General features: G+C 46.0%; 1 protein-coding gene across 2 annotated transcripts in view; it reads right to left on the reverse strand.

Moving 5' to 3' along the window:
• ascc3 (activating signal cointegrator 1 complex subunit 3) overlaps window positions 1–20,006 on the reverse strand; it is a 246,923-nt gene that overhangs the window by 53,639 nt on the left and 173,278 nt on the right. For both annotated transcript variants that reach the window (XM_079276288.1, XM_079276289.1), the window contains exons 25-30: window positions 17,384–17,604; window positions 15,535–15,620; window positions 15,172–15,338; window positions 8,986–9,131; window positions 6,450–6,570; window positions 5,835–5,977 (exon numbers count right to left, since the gene is read on the reverse strand). In XM_079276288.1, coding sequence (XP_079132414.1) covers window positions 5,835–5,977; window positions 6,450–6,570; window positions 8,986–9,131; window positions 15,172–15,338; window positions 15,535–15,620; window positions 17,384–17,604 — 884 coding nt within the window. The remainder of the gene's footprint in view (window positions 1–5,834; window positions 5,978–6,449; window positions 6,571–8,985; window positions 9,132–15,171; window positions 15,339–15,534; window positions 15,621–17,383; window positions 17,605–20,006) is intronic.

Consider the following 20,006-nt stretch of genomic DNA (forward strand, 5'->3'; position numbering starts at 1 on the left):
TGACCGCCAGAGTTCTTGGTCACTCGGAATCCCGTGAACTCACGAGAAGATTCCATAGGACTGAGCTCAGGATGACACCGGAACTTATAGACGACGGGGGTCATCCGAGGTCACACGTGACTTTGTTGATATAAATATTCGACCTGCGCATGCGCACGACGGAAGATATCCAGTGTTAAGCACTGCCTCTGGCGGTCATCCAGGATTCATAGAACCGTAGTTACATTCGTAACTTTCGTTTTATCTCCATGAAATGGCTTCAGGCACACAGGTGTTCGCGATTCAGCCAATTAGTGATGTTGATAAACACAGACTCACAGACACACGCGCACATACACTCCTCTCCCTCTATCTCTCTGTGTCTCTCTCTCATACAGTCATTCAGGTCTTAGGGATCTTTAGAGGTCTTTCCCCCCTCCTCCACACACACACACACACACACACACCCACCCCATTTTAAAATAAAAGCCGCACACACATGATTTGTTGCAGCTGTTACGTGTTGCATCTCGGCCAATCAGACATGAGTATTCTGATAAGTTTCCTGATTCGAGTGCCATTTACACACACCGCGACACAAGAGGGAGAGGTGAGGAAAGACATGGCAGAGCAGGACAACAGTCATGTAAGCTGTAAAAGATAAAACATCGGACAATCTCCAAATGAGAAAGTTTGCCAGAGATATCAGAGCCTCTCTCTCTCTCTCTCTCTCTCTCACAAATTCTTTCTTCTCTCTCTCTCTCTCTCTCTCTCTCCCTGTCTATGTCTCTCTCTCATACAGTCATTCAGGTCTTAGAGACCCCCCCCACACACACCCCACACCCCATTTCAAAATAAAAGCCCCAAAGAGTGAATTCTAATTGAAATGCTTGTGATGAAGCCAGGCATTTAATAACCTCGGTTTGTGTGTCAAACATGATGATTATGTCTCCTCTCCCCCTCTCCCCCCCACCCAGCACCACCCTTTCAAAATAAAAGCCCCATGGATTAACTGTATTTAAACAAGCTCAAAATTTGGCTTTTTTGTTGAAATTACTTTTCACTCCTCTCCCTCTATCTCTCTGTGTCTCTCATACAGTCATTCAGGTCTTAGGGATCTTTAGAGGTCTTTCCCCCCTCCTCCCCCCTCCCACACACACACACACACACGCCATTTTAAAATAAAAGCCCCACAGAATGAATCCTAACTGGTTTTGAGAGTTAAGCAGCTAACGCCAGAAGCCTGTCAGTCAAACAGCAGGGAACTGAGCTGCTACACGGGCCAGCGCAGAGAAGCAGCAGCACATGTCAGCGGAACACACACGGAGGCCAGGGACGCTGTGCACACATACACAGGAGCTGGGCCTCTGTTATGCATCTGCAGGGTTCAGGAGACACACCCGAGGACTGTGCATCATCTCTAAACCTGAATCACAGTCGAGTTCAAAATGCTACAACATCCATACTAAGAGTAAACAGAGAAGGTGACCATTGAAATGATTGTCAGCAAGTGATTTTTCCACAAGCCTTCTGCATTTTCTGTCACTTTATAGCAAAGATGAGGAATACTTTCCTCTGAAGATCAGCCCTCAGCCCTCCACCTGTATGATCTATTAAACACACAGAGCACTACACAAGCTCAGTGATGCTGTTGGTGGAAATGTCTCAAAGGTACTGATTATACAGTTTAGATCTCCATGTAGCAAATCTTCTTCAGACTTAACTTCAACTTGCTTCAACTATGTTAGACGGACTGAGCCACCGCTGCTAAAAACAGTCCGATCCATCTCTCTGTTATTCTGGTAAACTAGTCACCATGAGTGAGAATGGCGGGATCACATATTACACAAAAATCCATCTCTTCAGGCTTTGAGTGAAGAGGATGTGTCCTGTATAAGCACAGCATGGACCAATCAGGCTCCTGTGAGGAGCTTTCCTCCATGTATAAAGGGGAGCTGCTATACATCCTGTCATACAGGCCAGAGGAATGTGTGAGCCGACACACAGAGACTAGCTCGGCCCCGGGCATCCATTTAAATCGCTCCATGCTCTGCAAAGCCATGTAATATGTGTTGTTTCACTATAATATAACAATGATCTGGAATATCCTGGTTGGTGTTTACATGCCGCCGCATGGCAACGTGCAGGAAGCACAGCGCGCGCTCACCGACCAGATACTGTGTGTGGAGCGGACCTACCCGGACTCTCTAGTTGTTGTCCTTGGTGACTTTAACAAAGGAAACCTCAGCCATGAACTCCCTAAATACAGACAGTTTATTAAATGCCCAACCAGAGAGGAGAACATTCTGGACCACTGCTACACCACAATCAGCGGGGCCTATCACGCCGTCCCTCAGGCTGCACTGGGACTCTCTGACCACGTCATGGTCCATCTGATTCCCTCATACAGGCAGAAACTCAAGCTATGTAAACCTGTGGTGAGGACATTCAAGCAGTGGACCAGTGAAGCTCTTGAGGATCTTCGGGCGTGTTTGGACTGTACAGACTGGGATGTATTCAAGACTGCTACCAACAGTCTGGATGAGTACACAGAGGCTGTGACTTCATATATCAGCTTCTGTGAGGACAGCTGTGTTCCAACAAGCACCAGGGTGAGTTACAACAACGACAAACCCTGGTTCACAGCAGAACTCAGACAGCTAAGGCTGCACAAGGATCAGGCATTTAAGAGTGGGGACAAGGACTTGTACAAAGAGTCAAAGTACAGGTTTCGCAAAGCGGTGAGAGATGCTAAATGACTATAACACTAGAAACTGCAACACCAGCTCTCAGCCAATGACTCTGCTTCTGTCTGGAGAGGTCTCAGACAGATCACCAACTAAAAGCCCAAACCTCCCCCCCCCACTCCATGAACGACCTCCGCCTGGCAAACGAGCTGAATGAGTTCTACTGTAGATTTGACAGACAATGGGACAGTCCTGACTCCATCCCCCACAGCCCCATCAGCCAGCCCCCCCTCCCCCAGCCCAGCAGAGGCCCATGCCTCTGTATCACCCATCCCAGTGTCCCCCCTACCCAGTGACGACTCTCTCTATCCTGGAGAGTGACGTCAACAGGCTTTTTAAAAAACAGAACCCCTGCAAAGCAGCCGGCCCAGACTCTGTCTCCCCCTCCACCCTGAAGTACTGTGCTGACCATCTGTCTCCGGTGTTCACAGACTTCTTCAACACCTCCCTGGAGACTTGTCACGTACCAGCCTGCTTCAAGGTCTCCACCATCATCCCTGTCCCTAAAAAACCAAGGATCACAGGACTTAATGACTACAGGCCCGTCGCCCTGACCTCTGTGGTCATGAAGTCACTCACTGACCCACTCCTGGACCCCCTGCAGTTCGCCTACAGAGCCAACAGGTCTGTGGATGACGCAGTCAACTTGGCCCTTCATTTCATCCTCCAGCATCTGGACTCCCCAGGAACCTACGCCAGATCCTGTTTGTGGACTTCAGCTCTGCCTTCAACACCATCATCCCGTCTCTGCTGCATGACAAGCTCTCCCAGCTGCATGTGCCCGACTCCACTTGCAAGTGGATCACAGACTTCCTGTCTGACAGGAAGCAGCACGTGAAGCTGGGAAAGCACGTCTCATCCTCCAGTACCATCAGCATTGGCTCCCCCCAAGGCTGTGTTCTTTCCCCTCTTCTCTTCTCCCTGTACACCAACAGCTGCACCTCCACTCACCAGTCTGTCAAGCTCCTGAAGTTCGCGGATGACACCACCCTCATTGGACTCATCTCTGGTGGGGATGAGTCCGCCTACAGGCGGGAGACTGACCATCTGGTGACCTGGTGCGGTCTGAATAACCGAGAGCTCAACGCTCTAAAGACAGTGGAGATGGTTGTGGATTTCAGGAAGAACGTAGCCCCACCTGCCCCTATCACTCTGTGTGACTCCCCCGTCGACGTGGTGGAGTCCTTCTGCTTCCTGGGCTCCATCATATCCCAGGACCTCAAGTGGGAGCTTAACATCAGCTCCATCACCAAGAAGGCTCAGCAGAGGATGTACTTCTTGAGGCAGCTGAGGAAATTGAACCTGCCAAAGACAATGATGGTGCATTTCTACAGAGCCATCATTGAGTCCATCCTCTGCTCCTCCATCACCGTCTGGTATGCTGTAGCCACAGCCAAGGACAAGGGCAGACTGCAGCGCATCATTCGCTCTGCTGAGAAGGTGATTGGCTGCAATCTGCCGTCCCTCCAGGACTTGTTCACTTTAAGAACCCTGAAACGAGCAAGAAGGATTGTAGCTGACCCCTCTCACCCTGGACATAAACTGTTTGTGCCCCTCCCATCTGGTAGGAGGCTGAGGTCCATCAGGACCAAGACCTCACGACACATGAACAGTTTATTCCCGTCGGCAGTCGGGCTCATTAACAGAGCCCGGGACCCCCACTGACTCTGTCACCCCCAGGACAATTTCCCACCGGTCACTCCCCCGCACATCCCTTCTCTTACGCTGGACACTTTCACACTACACTTACATCTCACTGGTTTATAGTCCTGTTACCTGTTTGTTTGTGCACTTTGTTTTACATTTTATATTTCACTTTATTTTATATTCCGATTTATTCTATATTTTACTTTATTTTATATTTTCTGTAAATTTAATATGTTTCTACTTTGTACTGTTGATTGTTAAATGTTATGCACCTCCTCTCATGTCAAATTCCTTGTATGTTCAACATACCATGGCAATAAACGGTTCTGATTCTGATAAGAACTGGCAGGAAGACGGATATGGCGGTCCCGTATGTGTGTGCTCCTGCTCAAAGGGTCATTTGGTCGGGAGAGATTCAAGACGAGTTCACGCTCCAAAACATCAGAGGACATCAGAGCATCATGCTGGGAGCCTTTTGAGTGAGTCTCTGCAGCTGGTGACAGCATGGGTATTTAGAGGAAACAATGACTTTTGATTGTGTATGGGTTAACAGAAGGTTAGGCACTGCTGCTAACTGGGAAAATATAAAATAGCAATGCAACAGCAGACAAGAATGAATATGTAATGTACACTGTACTATGCAGTACATGACTAGGTGTCTATGTGTCCGACAGAGATGAAATCCTGATCAAGTTTAAATAATTACACAACTTCACAAAAGCAAAGAAAGGGGCATCCATTGAAATACACATTAAGTGAAGGAAATGCACAAGAACGACAGGCACGTCTGCACCAAGTGTGTCAGTTCTCTACACTCACGGCTACAGCAAAGTCCCTGAATGTCATGTTGTTTACCACAGAGCTTAAGGGGACAGTCCACCCCAAAACTCAAACAATCTAAACTACACATTTCCCTCTTACCGGCAGTGGTATTGATCAATGTAGAATGTTTTGCTGTGAGATGTCGGTCTTCGCTCCAGTATAATGGAACTAGATGGCTCTCTGCTTGTGGTGCTCTAAGCACCAAAAAAATACATTTGAAAAACTCAAAAGCAACGTCCCAGAAATCACGACCCGGTTACTGAAGACAATCCACAGACCGTGTTGTAAGCAGTTTCATGGAGGAACTCTTTTCTTTCTGTGGAACTACACCCTCCAAACATATCACTGCACAGAAGGAAGCTTGCGTGGTACGAATCCTGCGAGCGCCTTGTGTGTCCCGCCGTCTAGCGACGCCGCTACCACTCCAGTGAGCTGACCCTTTAATACCTGCCTACACGAGCTAAAATGTGTATGGACAAGGTCGAGCAACCAGTACTGATCACTTGATGCTTCTGGTTTATCCAGCTTCACGTCTACTGCTTTAGTTGTGGGTGACCTGCTCTCCATACTGTACAGAAGACAGAATCTGCTGCTGCTGTGCCTCCTGTGTACATGCAGTACAGCGTTAGCTTAGCGTACCTCTCTCTCGTCCTGGTGCAGCCACTGTTTGGGGTTGTCCTCTGTGGCCAGGAAGGCGATGAGGTCCAGAGCAGTCAGTCGAGTTTGCCGTCGTGATGAGACGAAAATCAGCACCGGCTTGGCTGGGGAGTGGCTACGTATCGCTGTAAAGATGTATATACAAGCTTGTTACTGCTGCAGTGACCATTTTAGAATGAATTTTGGTCCAATGATGGTGTTGCACCCACCTTTCCTGGTGGGTGCAGCACACATCAAAGAATAAGGCTGCTGTTATTATATATATTTTTCTTTCTGTCAATAAATCCCATTAAAAAACTAAAATCAAGTGTTAGTCTGTCACTGAATACTTTCTGACTTCCCTCTCTGTTGGTTTAGTCAACTACAGCTACGAAAGGATTGTCAATGTTGGACACACTCAGATTCAGAACACATGCGTACTGTGAGGTTTAACAATGGATAACTTAGGACCTCAAACACACACACGGATTGCATATTGTGCCGTTATTACTTTGACATAACACAAACGGAAGTAACTCTGCAGCAGTAAGCTGCTACCAACAAATCAAATGTACACATGTGCACAGAGCATGTGCACATGTGGACGTGGAGCAGTACCTTGGAAGGTAGGCTTGTTCATGCTGGCCATGCGGGGGCAGTAGTGTTGCCCTGGGAAACCATGGATGTGAACTTCCAGCGGTACGGGGCGAACAGACGGACGGAAGTTAAACAAACCCACCTGTTACACAGAGAAGGGGGGGAGGGGTTAATGTGAGCAGCTGCCAACATGAAGCCCATCTGGCTGTAATGCAAACTGTCCGTCACTGTCACTGAGGTACAGAGCAGAATATAGGACGTTGTGAAGAGTAAATGGACCAGTCAAAGTGCTTTCATTCATACACTGATGACAGGAGCTACCATGCAAGGTACCACCTGCCCATCAGGACTCTAACATTCACACACACAGGAACAGCCTGCAGGAGCAACTCGGGGTTAAGTGTCTTGTCCAAGGACACATGGACATGGACTGGCGATCAAACCGCCGATGCTCTCATTGAAGGACGACCCTGCTCTCCACTGAGCCAGTGGAGCACAGTGCATTATTGGGTGTGTGTAGTGTTGAGGGCTGCTGCATGTCTACAGACATCTTCAAAGCCTGGCTAATGGATTGGACAGCTCAGTCCTGACAGATGTATGGATGGCAGACAGACAATCCCATCTCTCTTAGTGCGTCTGTGGTGATGCACAATATGATTCGTCTCCACAGACATTACTACATAACATATTGACCAGTAGCAGTGGCCCAAAAGAGACACGTGTAACCTTAAGTAATGAAGAGAACTTGGGAAAGATAGCAGCCTTTTGTGTCAAACACGCTGGAACTGTAAACATGGGTTCGGGTTATCTACAGTCATTCTTCATGTCAAACACACTGGGACTAGAAGACTTGATCAGGAAAAGGTTACATGATCAAAAGGACATTCAGATTAGTTTACTGCTCCGGATGGTCTGTTGCATGTTGCATGATGGAGAGCCACACAGTCCCTACCTGGGCTACCGGGATACCTTCTAATGCTGTGATTCTTAACCATAGGGCCGCGGCCCATCATTGGGCCGCGAGCGCCACCTAGAGGGCCGCGAAAAACTTTCAGTTTTGCACCTGTGGGCCGCGAGGGCCGCGGGACAGCATAGGTTATCAATTGAAGACACCAGAGATATTACTGTTATCCATGAGACGCTCAGTTACAATATAGCTTCCCACCACCTGGTGGCGGTAATGCGTCAGTCAGTTGTTTAACAAGCTGCAATAAGCAGAAGAAGACACTCAGCTAGCCGCTAGCCTGTAGCGAAAGTTATGGATAAGTTATTAAAAAGAAAAAATGAAGACGACAGTGGTGCCATACCCCCCAAAAGTCTAAATGTGTGTGCAAGTACAACCCTGACTTTCTTAAGTACGGCTTTGTGAACGGAGGCAACGAGGCAGAGCCGAGGGCTCAGTGTGTGGAATGTGAGCTAATGCTATCAAACGAAGCTCTGGAGCCTTCAAAAATAAAGCGACACGTAGCGACGAAACATCCAACGCTCGTGGGAAAGTCTGTTGGGCTTCTTGTTGTGTATGCAGGTTTACATACACATGATAATAACTGTCTTTGTGATCATCACATTGTATCATCTCATTTATTTAACAAGGGTTTTGCCTGTTCAACACCGGCATCCTCGATCCCCTCCCCTTCCGTTCCTACGGCTTGTTTGCGCAAATACGTCACAAAACATGTCCGTGTTTGGTATCCCAGCATGCCCAAAATCCTCATCTTTGCAAAGAAATCATCGATTTTCTTTCATTTCTTATGGTTTCTCCACAAAAGGAGCCCACACACACACTGTCCAAAGTCGCCATAACCGCTGCAAGTCGTATCTTGCAGCATTTCGACGGAAAAAGACATATTACAGACCCGACAACGTGCTAGCGGATGTTACCATGGAGCTATTGCCTTCAGAAAACGCTAGTACTTATAGTACAAACCTTATCCTCTTCTTCCATAAGCCGTCAACCAACGTTTGCGTAACTGAGCTATTCTCATACTCTATCGTGCACTTGGTCGCAGCCATTAAGCACAGCAAGTCCGCTACTCACACGCCATGTCTTCGACCATATATACATAGTTTTTGCAATTTGCAAAGGCTAATAATAAAAGGAAAATAATATAATATCAAAATATAAAGGGAGAAACACCTTTAGTGTGTCAGAATATCATGTGGTTACCATGTGTCCATTTGGGTATCAGCTCATCCATCTGCTTCACTGCAGTCATTCCTGATGATTAGGACTTAAGCACCCAGGCACAGATGATTATAGAGATAAACTACAACATTAACTCCAGCCCAAAAGTATGGGTTCATCTTAACTGCTATTATTATATACATTCAATCTGATATGAAGAGGCGGGCAGCAAATGAACCATAGAAATACAGAGCCAGACAAAGACTGTGGTTTGTGGCTGGCTTCAGTGCAGCAGAGCTCACTGTTGCTCATGAATCTGATCCCTCCATCGAACCAAAGAACAAGGAGTCAGAAAGCACAGAGAATCCACTGACAAAGTGCTACGAAGCAGCCATGTTCTGATATGTGCTTGTGCCAGGACGAATATCTGACCTGTCCGATTCCCAACCAGTCAGCGAGGTCTCGAGCATTGGCCAGAGCGGTGGACAGACCGACTACTCGGACGGTCCTTGATGTGTGAGAGGAGATGAAGTTGGTCCGGGACACGATGACCTCCAACACTGGACCTCTGTCCTCACCTGGAAACAGATAATGGTACAGTCCAATCAGGGTGCTGAAGTACGACAGTTATGTTTTTGTGCCTTCACGCTGGTATGGGTTTTATGAGATGGAGCATTTGGCTGACAGACAGTCACATGCTGTTAGATCCTGGGGTTCTCTTGGCCCGATACGGGGCTACCTACTGACTCAGCTCTCTATTAAAAGATTGGCAAGCTGGTGTTCTTGCGAGGGAACTCTCCTGGCTCTGCTAACTACCGTTACTCCTGACGTCTACCCTGCTTCCTCCGGTAAACACGCACTCGGCTGAGGGGCCACACTGGCCCCGGGCGCACATACCTGTCGCGTCAGTTATGGCAGCTTCCTCTTTTGGATCCGTGCTCTTGGTAAATTGCCAGGTTTGGTTTTAACGACTTGGATTACATATAAAGCCGTAAGGGATTGTTAAGTGGATAGGTCACTAGGATAACCATTCAGAACTCAGTTGTCAGACATACATAGATTTAACTTTTTACTGTCACGAGGAACATTTACTACGTAAGCAAAATGAATGGACTTGAGAAATTTACTTTAAATGCAGGTTAGATATTTATTGCAAAATATATTTAGCAAGGGCAAAGCTTCAGCTCACATAAAATAATAATACTACTCATGATTTCATACTTTCAATTCTTTGATTACACTCATTTGTTTCGATGCCGAGTCCACTCGGTTGGAGCTGGCTTTCAAGGGTGCGATGAAAAGTTCTTTTTTGGAGTTGTCAGGGGCGAGGGTCTTGCCAGACCCTCCTCGTTCCTTCCTGCTCGGCAAACGACGTCCGTTCAGCGATCTTCGAGGCTCAGTACCAAGTCTCTAGGGCGGCTGTGGTTCTTTCGTTGTCCAGTTGTTAAAGTTGAGAGCAGGGTGGGATAGGTGGTTCTTCGTCTTTCAATCTTTGCTCACGAAGGGCCGTCTTCTTCTCTGTTCTTTCTTCCTTCTCACTTGGTTCTTTCATCTTTCTTGCTTCTCGATTCTTTTCTTCTTTCTTTTCTTCATTCTTGAGCAGAGACGAAGTCCACCGATGAGGCTGTAGAGCGAAGTCCAGGGTCCTCTCAGGTGGAGCACTAGGGTGGCTCCTACGACGTTATCCCGCTGGCTGTTTGCGAGTCACTTCTTTTATAATACCTTTGGGTTATCTTGACCCCCCCCCCTTTCTCACTCGGCACCTGATCCATTCTTCATCATTATGTGTGTGTGCTTATGTTGTGGATGTGTGGAAATCACCTTGCCTTCCGTAGGCCTGATCTTGCAATCCTAACGTCTCTGCATTCTTCACTTCCCCTTTTTCTCACACATGCACACATTTCTAACTCAGATTGGTTATCATAATCATAGTTACCAGTGGCGGCTGGTCAATAGAGGGCCATGGGGCATGGCCCCACCATGAGCCACACAAAAAAAAATAATAATAAAAAAAAGAATTATAATAATCATAAATTATACAAATTGTCAATATTTGTGTTTTTGAACAATGGAATGTACCCAGTAATGTGTGTAAAGTATGATATCTGCGCAAAATATATGCTTTTCCTGCTTGTGCTCTCTGTCTGTGTGCACGACACGTCTGAGAACGCGCAGCTTGGGAGGCCTGATCGTTTTGGCCCAAAAGAGGCGGGTCTATGAAGCAGTTTAGCCAATTGCTGATTCAAGATATAAATGAGTGTTGGGGTCTGACCATATGGCTTCAATATGTGCTGTGAACAAAGAGAATCAGGCCTTCACTGTTTCAAGCAAAGGTTTCATCCTGATTTGTAGTTTGATAAGAGCAAGCCTCCTCTGATGGAATGTCACACTAGGGTGTGAATTCCCCCCCCCCACAAAAAAACTATGGTTCCTGAAGTCACCTGAATGCACCGCTGCAATCTCATTGGCCGAAGGCCAAGAGACCCCAGGACCCCTGTGGTTCGACCACTGTTCTACAAAACTACCTGCAGCCCCCACCTCAATGCTTTTTCCCTTCGACCTCCGTTGAACAGGGAGCACACACAACGCTCTCTTCGCCCGGACCTTCGTCCTGGACACATGAAGACACATCGGCCTCTCCTCCCCCCTCCAGCACGACGGAGGCCACGAGGAAGCAATGGCCCCTCAAACCCTGACAAGCCATTTCGCTGGACGAAACAGCCGTGTTCCACGCTGAGTAAAGGCCCACTCAGCCCGCCAGACGAATCCGCATCAGCGATCCGTTCTCCGCTTTTTGCTTCTTTTTCTATTTGTGCACACTCCGGCAGGAAGACGTCTAATCCTCTCCTGACCGATGATTACCGGGAGACGTACGGACCACGTCGTCTCAGCCGAAGTTAAACTGTCCTCCCTGCAGCGAGGATTGATCACGTCTGCGTTTCGCTCCAGAGCGAGCTCACGCCAACGGACCGAAGCCGCACCAGCAAACGCCGTGCGACGCACAGCGCCCGCTGCAAAGCCGCGCCGACAAGCAAGCTCCCCCTGCTCCCCCTTCCCGACGAGGAAAACGGACCACGTTGCCACGAACACACTTCAACGTTGCAACGACGCATCGACAAGTAAGATTCTTGGCATCTGGGCATAGCTTAGCTTAAATTAACGTACGTTTAATTCAGGTCATTCATTTATATGTCGATATTCCCGTGTTTTTGTGTGTTTAAGTTACTGTCGCGTGATATTGAGATATTGCGCAATCATTACGCAGCAGAGAAGCTCCGCTGTATTTATGAACTGCTATGACTGTTTGCTTGGGATTTATTTGATTTCTTTTCATTTGTTTTATTACACTTCGTGTAGTATTCTCTCCTCATTAAATCAGCTCTGTGAGTGTGGAATCTCGGCTATCGTACATAACTGCTGGCAGTTCTACCGACAACGGCACGTTGTGTACGATACGGCGATCCCCATTATCACTACAACGCGGACCGCACGCAGAAGTTTGATTCATGACCCCCACCTTTGCTCTCTTTCTTCTCTCTGCCCCTGGGGAAACCCCGTTCAAACGATCGCCTCACATCACGTGCTGCCCAGGCACACGTGATTACGTATAGCAGTCTCACCGCCATTTTGTCCGAGTCACTCAACTCCGCCATCTGGTGGTAGTTTAGCTGTAGTATCTTAAGGCCCCTCCCCTTTTGGCCCGCGTCACTCGACGCCGCCATCTTTGTAGTCTTTAGCAGTAGCTGTAAGACTCCCCTTCCTTTTCACCCACAGACCCACACACACACACACACACACACACACACACACACACACACACACACAGACATACACCCTCATCCATTTTATTCATTCTTTAGTTTAGGCATATAAAATTGTATGATAACGTTTGTTGGTTGCAATATTAATTGATTTGATCATTTATTATTTTGATTTAATAAACTCTGTTATACTTTAAGGAGCAGTCGTCTGTGATTACTTGTGCATATGTATTTGATAAGACTGTATGTAGTAGCCTGTGCTCGAACTTAAAACCTTCACTGTCAGTGAATGTATAGTCATACGCAGACTATTGACATTATGAGTGACTACTAATTATGAGACTTAGTTTTATCGTTTGGTTATTGGTCCCTGTTCGCAGGGTGGTGCCCCGTTGTTATTAATAATCATTAATAATTGTTACATACATCAATAATTCTATTGATGTCAAGAATTCAGTTTCTTAAATGCTGATAACCCAAACACGCTCCTTTAGATCCCAACATGAGTGACATACAATTGAGCCAATCAGCGGCCTCAAATAGATTCAGTGTGGGGCCAGAACGATCAGGCCCATAGCTGCGCGTTCTCGTCAGGAGAAGTCTCTACAGGCGCCCGCGCCAGCGCTCCTCCTCCAAGACCCGTTTGAGAGGAGAACTTTGAAGAGATTCTGCAGCCAAAGAGCTGATATCAGATCAGCCTGACTTCACAATCAGACAGCAGACTCGCGGGAAAGGGAAGCAGTACATGCGAAGCTTCTGTACTAGCTGTACACCAGACAGGTTTGGCTAGCTGGATGACGTCATGCTCATAACTTATTTAGCTTTTTAAAACAACGGGGACGGATCCAGCACGGACAGTTGCAAGAGTGAGGCATGAGGAGGTAAGGAAACATGAGAACACCAGGGTAGGGAGTGAGGGATGAGGAGGTAAGGAAACATGAGAACACCAGGACACACATGAGAACTCTGTCAAGCTACATATTAGACAAAGTGAACATCTTCTCTTCTACATAGTTGTCCTCAGTCTCATCTGCTTAACTTGGTCATGGAGGCATCTACATGTAATAGAGATGTTAAATTAACAGTGAAAACTCATCATAGCTTAATTTAACATCAGTATTCATAATTACACTTCATGTTTACTTCTCCTGATCTTTACCTCCTATAACAAGGTCCATAGGGGCATCTCAATAAATAAACATGTTATATTATATTGTATAAGTGTTATTTACTGATTGTTTTCGTGTTGGAATACATGTTAAATATTTAACTGCTAAGTAATACTGAGTGTTTGATACTTAAATTTTTTTTGCATTAAATCATACTGGGATGTTTGCTGAAATTGATAGGATGGCCCTACCTAGAACATGTTCCACCAGCCGCCACTGATAGTTACAATCATCATAATCACAGTTACAGTTATCATAATCACAGTTAGTTGTTAATCGCTTTATTTAGCACACGCTTGCCTTCAAATAATTATTAGATTTCCTCCTTCCTCATTATTAAGCTTTGTGCCTTCTCTTCTCAACGGCCGTTATTTCCACATCCCTTCAGGCCCTCACCCTGCTCACTTCCTCAATTTAAACACTCACACAGACTGCACTCTTACTGAGATACACCTATTATTATTATTATTATCAGGTTGACATTTGTTAAAATCACTTTACATTTGTTATGTAATACATGCTTGCTTTAAAATAATTATTAGATTTCAACTTTCAACTCTTAATTTTACGCTTGGTGTCCCTTTAACCTAATTTACAGGCCGACCATATATTCCTCATTTAAGGCTGGTCCTGGGATCGCAACTCTTTTTGACAATGCATACTATATATGCTGATCTGCTGCAATGTATCTCCTCATAGCAAGAGGGCTCTGGGTCCCCCTGTGTGTGTTGTGGAAGTTTGAGTCTGTTCCACAGCGAGGAGGCCAGAGCACGTGTCCGGCTGCTTTGTACAGTCGACACGCTGCAATAAGAAATCTACCAAGACTGGTTTACAATTAAAAGGAATTTAATCCCACTGATGCAAGCACATTATTTACAGTGAAGTACACCATTTCATGAAATATTAAATCAATAAAACCCTGTTTGCAAAAAACTCAACTCAGCTCCTCAGGTATAAAACCCATCCGTCCTCTGAGAGCCATCACGCGAGAGAGAAAAAGACTTGAAATGAAACCACCCACATCCGTTCGAAACACCTCCTCTTCCGTTTATCCCAATTCCTATTGGCTAACTTCCAGGAGTGTATTCGCCTGTCTGCCTTTCTGTCCCTGAGTTTACTAACACATTCAATTACTGTCAATTATTGTTTAATCCCTCTATGATAATCCTTCAGTATAAACGTTAAACTTTGGCAAAAGCTTCATGTCTCAAATTCTACTTCTAGCTACTAATCCTAAAAGACTTTATGCTTATCTTAATTATGCATTTCCAAAACACTTATGTTTATGACTAATTATGAATTGTTAATTATGAATTATTGAACACTTTTATTATATCTACTAAACACAGTTCTATGCTCAAATTTCTTACAGTGTGCAGGTCTACATGTTCTCCACATGTTTGTCCTCTGACTTCCTCCCACAGTCATAGGTCAGATTGAAAGTCCTCATCAGTTTATTCCCACTGAGACTGCACTGTTATCTGCACGCTACATTGACTTCACTTCCCTTTTCTCACGGGCATCTTGTCCATTCATGAGCTTGTAAATATTTGCATAGAGCTGCATAGCTGCTGTCTGACTGAAAAGCTACCTGGCACAAACTAGTGGCCATGAGCTTGAATCTTAAAAAGAGTTTATGAAAGTAACCCATTGACAGCCACTGGTGCAGGTCTGCTGTAGGCTCTTACCCAGCAGGTGGATCTCATCGATGATGAGAATGGCTACTTTCTGGACGTAGCTCCTGTTCTGCCAGCTTCGGCTCACTCCGTCCCACTTCTCTGGTGTGGTGACGATGAGGTCGGCCTGAGCTATAGCTCTCATGTCTGGAGTCACATCACCCGTCAGCTCCACCACTCTACACACAGGTAAGAACCAGGGAACACTTCAGCCTGCTCATTTCTCTCATTATGGGAGGGTATATCTTTCATAAAATAAGACATAAATACGCAGGAGGCTTTTTCTACGACAGCTGTTCATGCCAGCTGCATAATGTGTCCTGCCTGCGTGGTGTCCTCCATCACTTACTGAGAGGAGATGCTGTTTTCACTTACTTCTTCCCCAGTTTCTCCTCAATCCTGACCTTCCAGTCCTCGATCCTCTCTCTGACCAGGGCTTTCATTGGGGCGATGTACACCACCTGAACACACAGCAACAAGTACAAGCAGTCATTCAATGGAGAGAAGCACTGCCAGCTGGATGTAAATGTCAACTTTCTTACCACAACTTCCCATGTTGGAGCATCTCTAAGCAACAGCAAATTAAATGACTCAGTGTGTTTATTAACATACAAATAATGCTGATAATGCGGTCAAGAAAAATGTTCCAAAATCATAAAATGGGTTGATTCATCCTAAACGATGGTGGATGTGAAGCTACCGTAGTATTAGACATGAGGAGACATTCTGTCTATGAGCAGGTCCCTGCTGAGCTTCACAGGCAGACAAAGCTATGAACCATGACCTCTGCAACATCACAGTACACTACAGAACATGATCACCAATAGAGCTCCTGCAGCCACAACCTGTGCATCTCCATGACCATGTAGTGCAGGGATTCCCAAAGTGGGGTGCGCGCACCCCTGGGGGTGCTCGAGCTGCCTCTAGGGGGTGCGCGAGAGGAAAAGTGTAATGGCGGTCTGATGGTGTAATAATATTAAATATTTAAAAAAAAATGTAATTTTAATTTAAAAGCTGTCAGGTGGGACATCTGAAGCTATCAGTCGTAAAAGAGGAGAGGGACAGAGAGAGAGAGAGGAATCGGAGGCGAGGGGAACGGAGAGGTGCAGCACAGACAAATCGGGAGCACATCGGCCCATCGCGGAGTCAAGGTGAAAAAAGAGGAAACGAGGGTGAGCATCAGACTGGGAAAAAAAGAGGGAATATGATGAAAAGTATCTGTGTCTGGGCTTCACTTGGATTGGCAACGCAGATTCCCCAAAGCCACAGTGCGTGGTGTGCAGCGAGGTTCCGGCTAACAGTCTGAAGCTCTTATTTACGTCGCCACCTGAACACCAAGCATGCCAGTGCAAGTCAAAAGCCCCTTACATTGTTTATATCGAAATTGGAGGAGTTACAAAACAGCCAAAAACAACTGCAGTCTCATTCATGTGTTGGTCTATAAATGACGCACTACGGGCTTCATATCTGGTTACAGAATAGCGAGAAAGGGGCTACCGCACACAATCGCCGAAGACGTGAGCTTGCCAGCTGCCAGAGAGATGGTGGAATGTATGATTGGGGAGAAAGAAGCAAAAAAGTTGGACATGATCCCGGTGTCCAACAACACTGTGTCGCGCCACATCGATGCTTTGTCCGAAGACATCCTGGCTACATTAGTCGCTCATTAATTGTAAATTAAATGTGATAATCTGCCTCTGAGCCTGTGCGTGTGTCCTCGCATCCGTATTGCTCTTTAAAAGTGACGCCTTGTGTCACTGAAAGTTATTGAAACTTTGTTGCAGTGTTTCAGGGCGTTTTCACACCTTCAGTTCGTTTGCTTTGTTGCAGTTGCTCCTTTGTTCGGTTTGTGTTCACACTGCAACATTTAACAGTGGACTAAATCTTGTAAACAAATGCCACGCGCGAGCAAACTGTTCTCTCATTGGTCCGATTCTTATGCGGCTATGAAGGCTTAAAAGGCTCTGTTGCTTCTTTTTTTTTTTTTTATTAAGGGGGTGCGCGGCCTAAAAAGTTTGGGAACCGCTGATGTAGTGTGTGGTCGCTTTGACTGAATATGAAATTCAACATAGAGCATTGAACAGATTGTTTGCCATGGTTCTTCATTTCTTCATGTAATCAACACCTAGTGACCAGTAGGAAGGACAGCAGCAGGTCAGTCAGTCTTTGGAACAAACATCCCCGTGACTTCAACAGTGAGACGGACGCAGCCATCGAGTCAAACCTTAGCAGTCGGATGATTGTTGAAGACCCGGAACATGGCCATCTCGGCTGCGATGGTTTTCCCAGAGCCCGTTGGCGCCCCCAGCAGGACGTTGGTGTCGGTGTGATACAGCGTGTGGAAGATCTGAGTCTGGATGGGGTTGAAGTGGGTGAACTTGTACAGGCTCTCGTACTCCTGGTTCCCCAAGGCTGTCACCGGCAGCGGCTGCAGGTCCAGCAGCTCTGAGAGGGGAGAAGATGAATCCGGACTCTTATGGCAGCAAACAGTGGGCTACATTAGAAAAGAGGTGATACAGTACAGACCAGTAAGTCTGTTCAAACATTCACTTCCTGTTCCATAAAACAAGAGTTTAAGTATGTCAATGTTGTATCCTGCACAATTATTCATTCACCTTCATGAGATACAATAACGTGTGATGCTGAATATGTGGACATGAGAATAACAGTTGTTGTTCAAGTGTGTCCACCAGCTGCTCTCAGCTGAGTCTGTCTGCCGTTGGTGCAGAGCAGGTGGAGCACAGTGCCTGCTGAGCTCAAACACCGGGTTGGCTGATAACGCCACACAGTTTGAGATGGAACCTTGTTCTCCTTTACAACCAGCAAGAGGTGATAGCATCAGACAACAGCTGAATGTCTAGAGCTGGTGGTGTGAGGGTTAAAACCACTGTTAGCAGATGGAAGGAGGCTTTACTGAGGTCTGTTCAATGACGGACAGGAGGTACCCGTGTGTGCTTGGTTATCAGGCACTTCTGTATTTAAGTCCCAGTGAAATGAAAAATACATTTTCCTGTTTTGATTCTGTGACGCTTTGTTAATTATCTATCTGTTGTTACATGCCAAATATATGTCAGGAAATAGTCTTTAGAGTATTTTGGCATCGACTCCCTGTGTTTCCTCTCCTTTCAAATGTTTGATGACCCAGCACTCAGGGACCTCGACAGAGGTCAACCAGTCAAGTGAGGCTAGCTCCATCGTTCACACAACAGGTGTTCGCTTCACTGTTTGTGGATCATAGCAGCTAACACACGTGTTCACTTCACTGTTTATGCATCATAGCAGCTAACACACGTGTTCACTTCACTGTTTATGCATCATAGCAGCTAACACACGTGTTCACTTCACTGTTTGTGGATCATAGCAGCTAACACACGTGTTCACTTCACTGTTTATGCATCATAGCAGCTAACACACGTGTTCACTTCACTGTTTATGCATCATAGCAGCTAACACACGTGTTCACTTCACTGTTTATGCATCATAGCAGCTAACACACGTGTTCACTTCACTGTTTATGCATCATAGCAGCTAACACACGTGTTCACTTCACTGTTTATGCATCATAGCAGCTAACACACGTGTTACTTCACTGTTTGTGGATCATAGCAGCTAACACACGTGTTTGTGCATCATAGCAGCTAACACACGTGTTCACGTCACTGTTTATGCATCATAGCAGCTAACACACGTGTTCACTTCACTGTTTATGCATCATAGCAGCTAACACACGTGTTCACTTCACTGTTTATGCATCATAGCTGCTAACACACGTGTTACTTCACTGTTTGTGGATCATTGCAGCTAACACACGTGTTTGTGCATCATAGCAGCTAACACACGTGTTTGTGCATCATAGCAGCTAACACACGTGTTTGTGCATCATAGCAGCTAACACGCGTGTTCTTTTCACTGTTTGTGCATCATAGCAGCTAACACACGTGTTCATTTCACTGTTTGTGCATCATAGCAGCTAACACACGTGTTCATTTCACTGTTTGTGCATCATAGCAGCTAACACACGTGTTTGTGCATCATAGTAGCTAACACACGTGTTCACGTCACTGTTTATGCATCATAGCAGCTAACACACGTGTTTGTGCATCATAGCAGCTAACACACGTGTTCACGTCACTGTTTATGCATCATAGCAGCTAACACACGTGTTCATTTCACTGTTTGTGCATCATAGCAGCTAACACATGTGTTCATTTCACTGTTTGTGCATCATAGCAGCTAACACACGTGTTTGTGCATCATAGTAGCTAACACACGTGTTCACGTCACTGTTTGTGCATCATAGCTGTAAATAAAAATATATTCATTCAATGAGAACACCAACCATGAGGTGACTGCAACTCTACTGTCTCTCTTCCTCAGACAGATGAACAACATTCTGGATCTGATCCAGCTGTTCAACCATCACATGAAGAAACATGTGGGGATGAAACAAAGGATCACTCATCACTCATAACTAACAATTTCAATTTCAGAATGCAACAATAGGCCTGCATTCATGAATCACATGACTGACATAAGAACGGAGCACCACCAGAGCGCTTGATGTATTATGAACCATTCTCTAAATCAGCTGGGGGAGGTGCCTAGAAACAACAAATATAAGCCCAATGCTGACTAACAGCAGGGCAACAATATGTACAATCAAACTGCTATGGTCCGGGTAGGTTGTGATAGTCTGTTTATTGAATTAAATCCAAAGTGGAAGAAACGAGAAAACTATTTGTATTTTTGCCATCAGTACACTTCTTTGCCAGGAGGAGAGCAGGGGCAGCGGAGCCAGGTCTAAAGTTAGTGGGTCTAAAGTTAGTGGGTCTAAACATAGTGGGTCT

This window comes from Melanostigma gelatinosum (genome assembly GCF_949748355.1).
Source record: "Melanostigma gelatinosum genome assembly, chromosome: 9".
NCBI lineage: Eukaryota > Metazoa > Chordata > Actinopteri > Perciformes > Zoarcidae > Melanostigma > Melanostigma gelatinosum.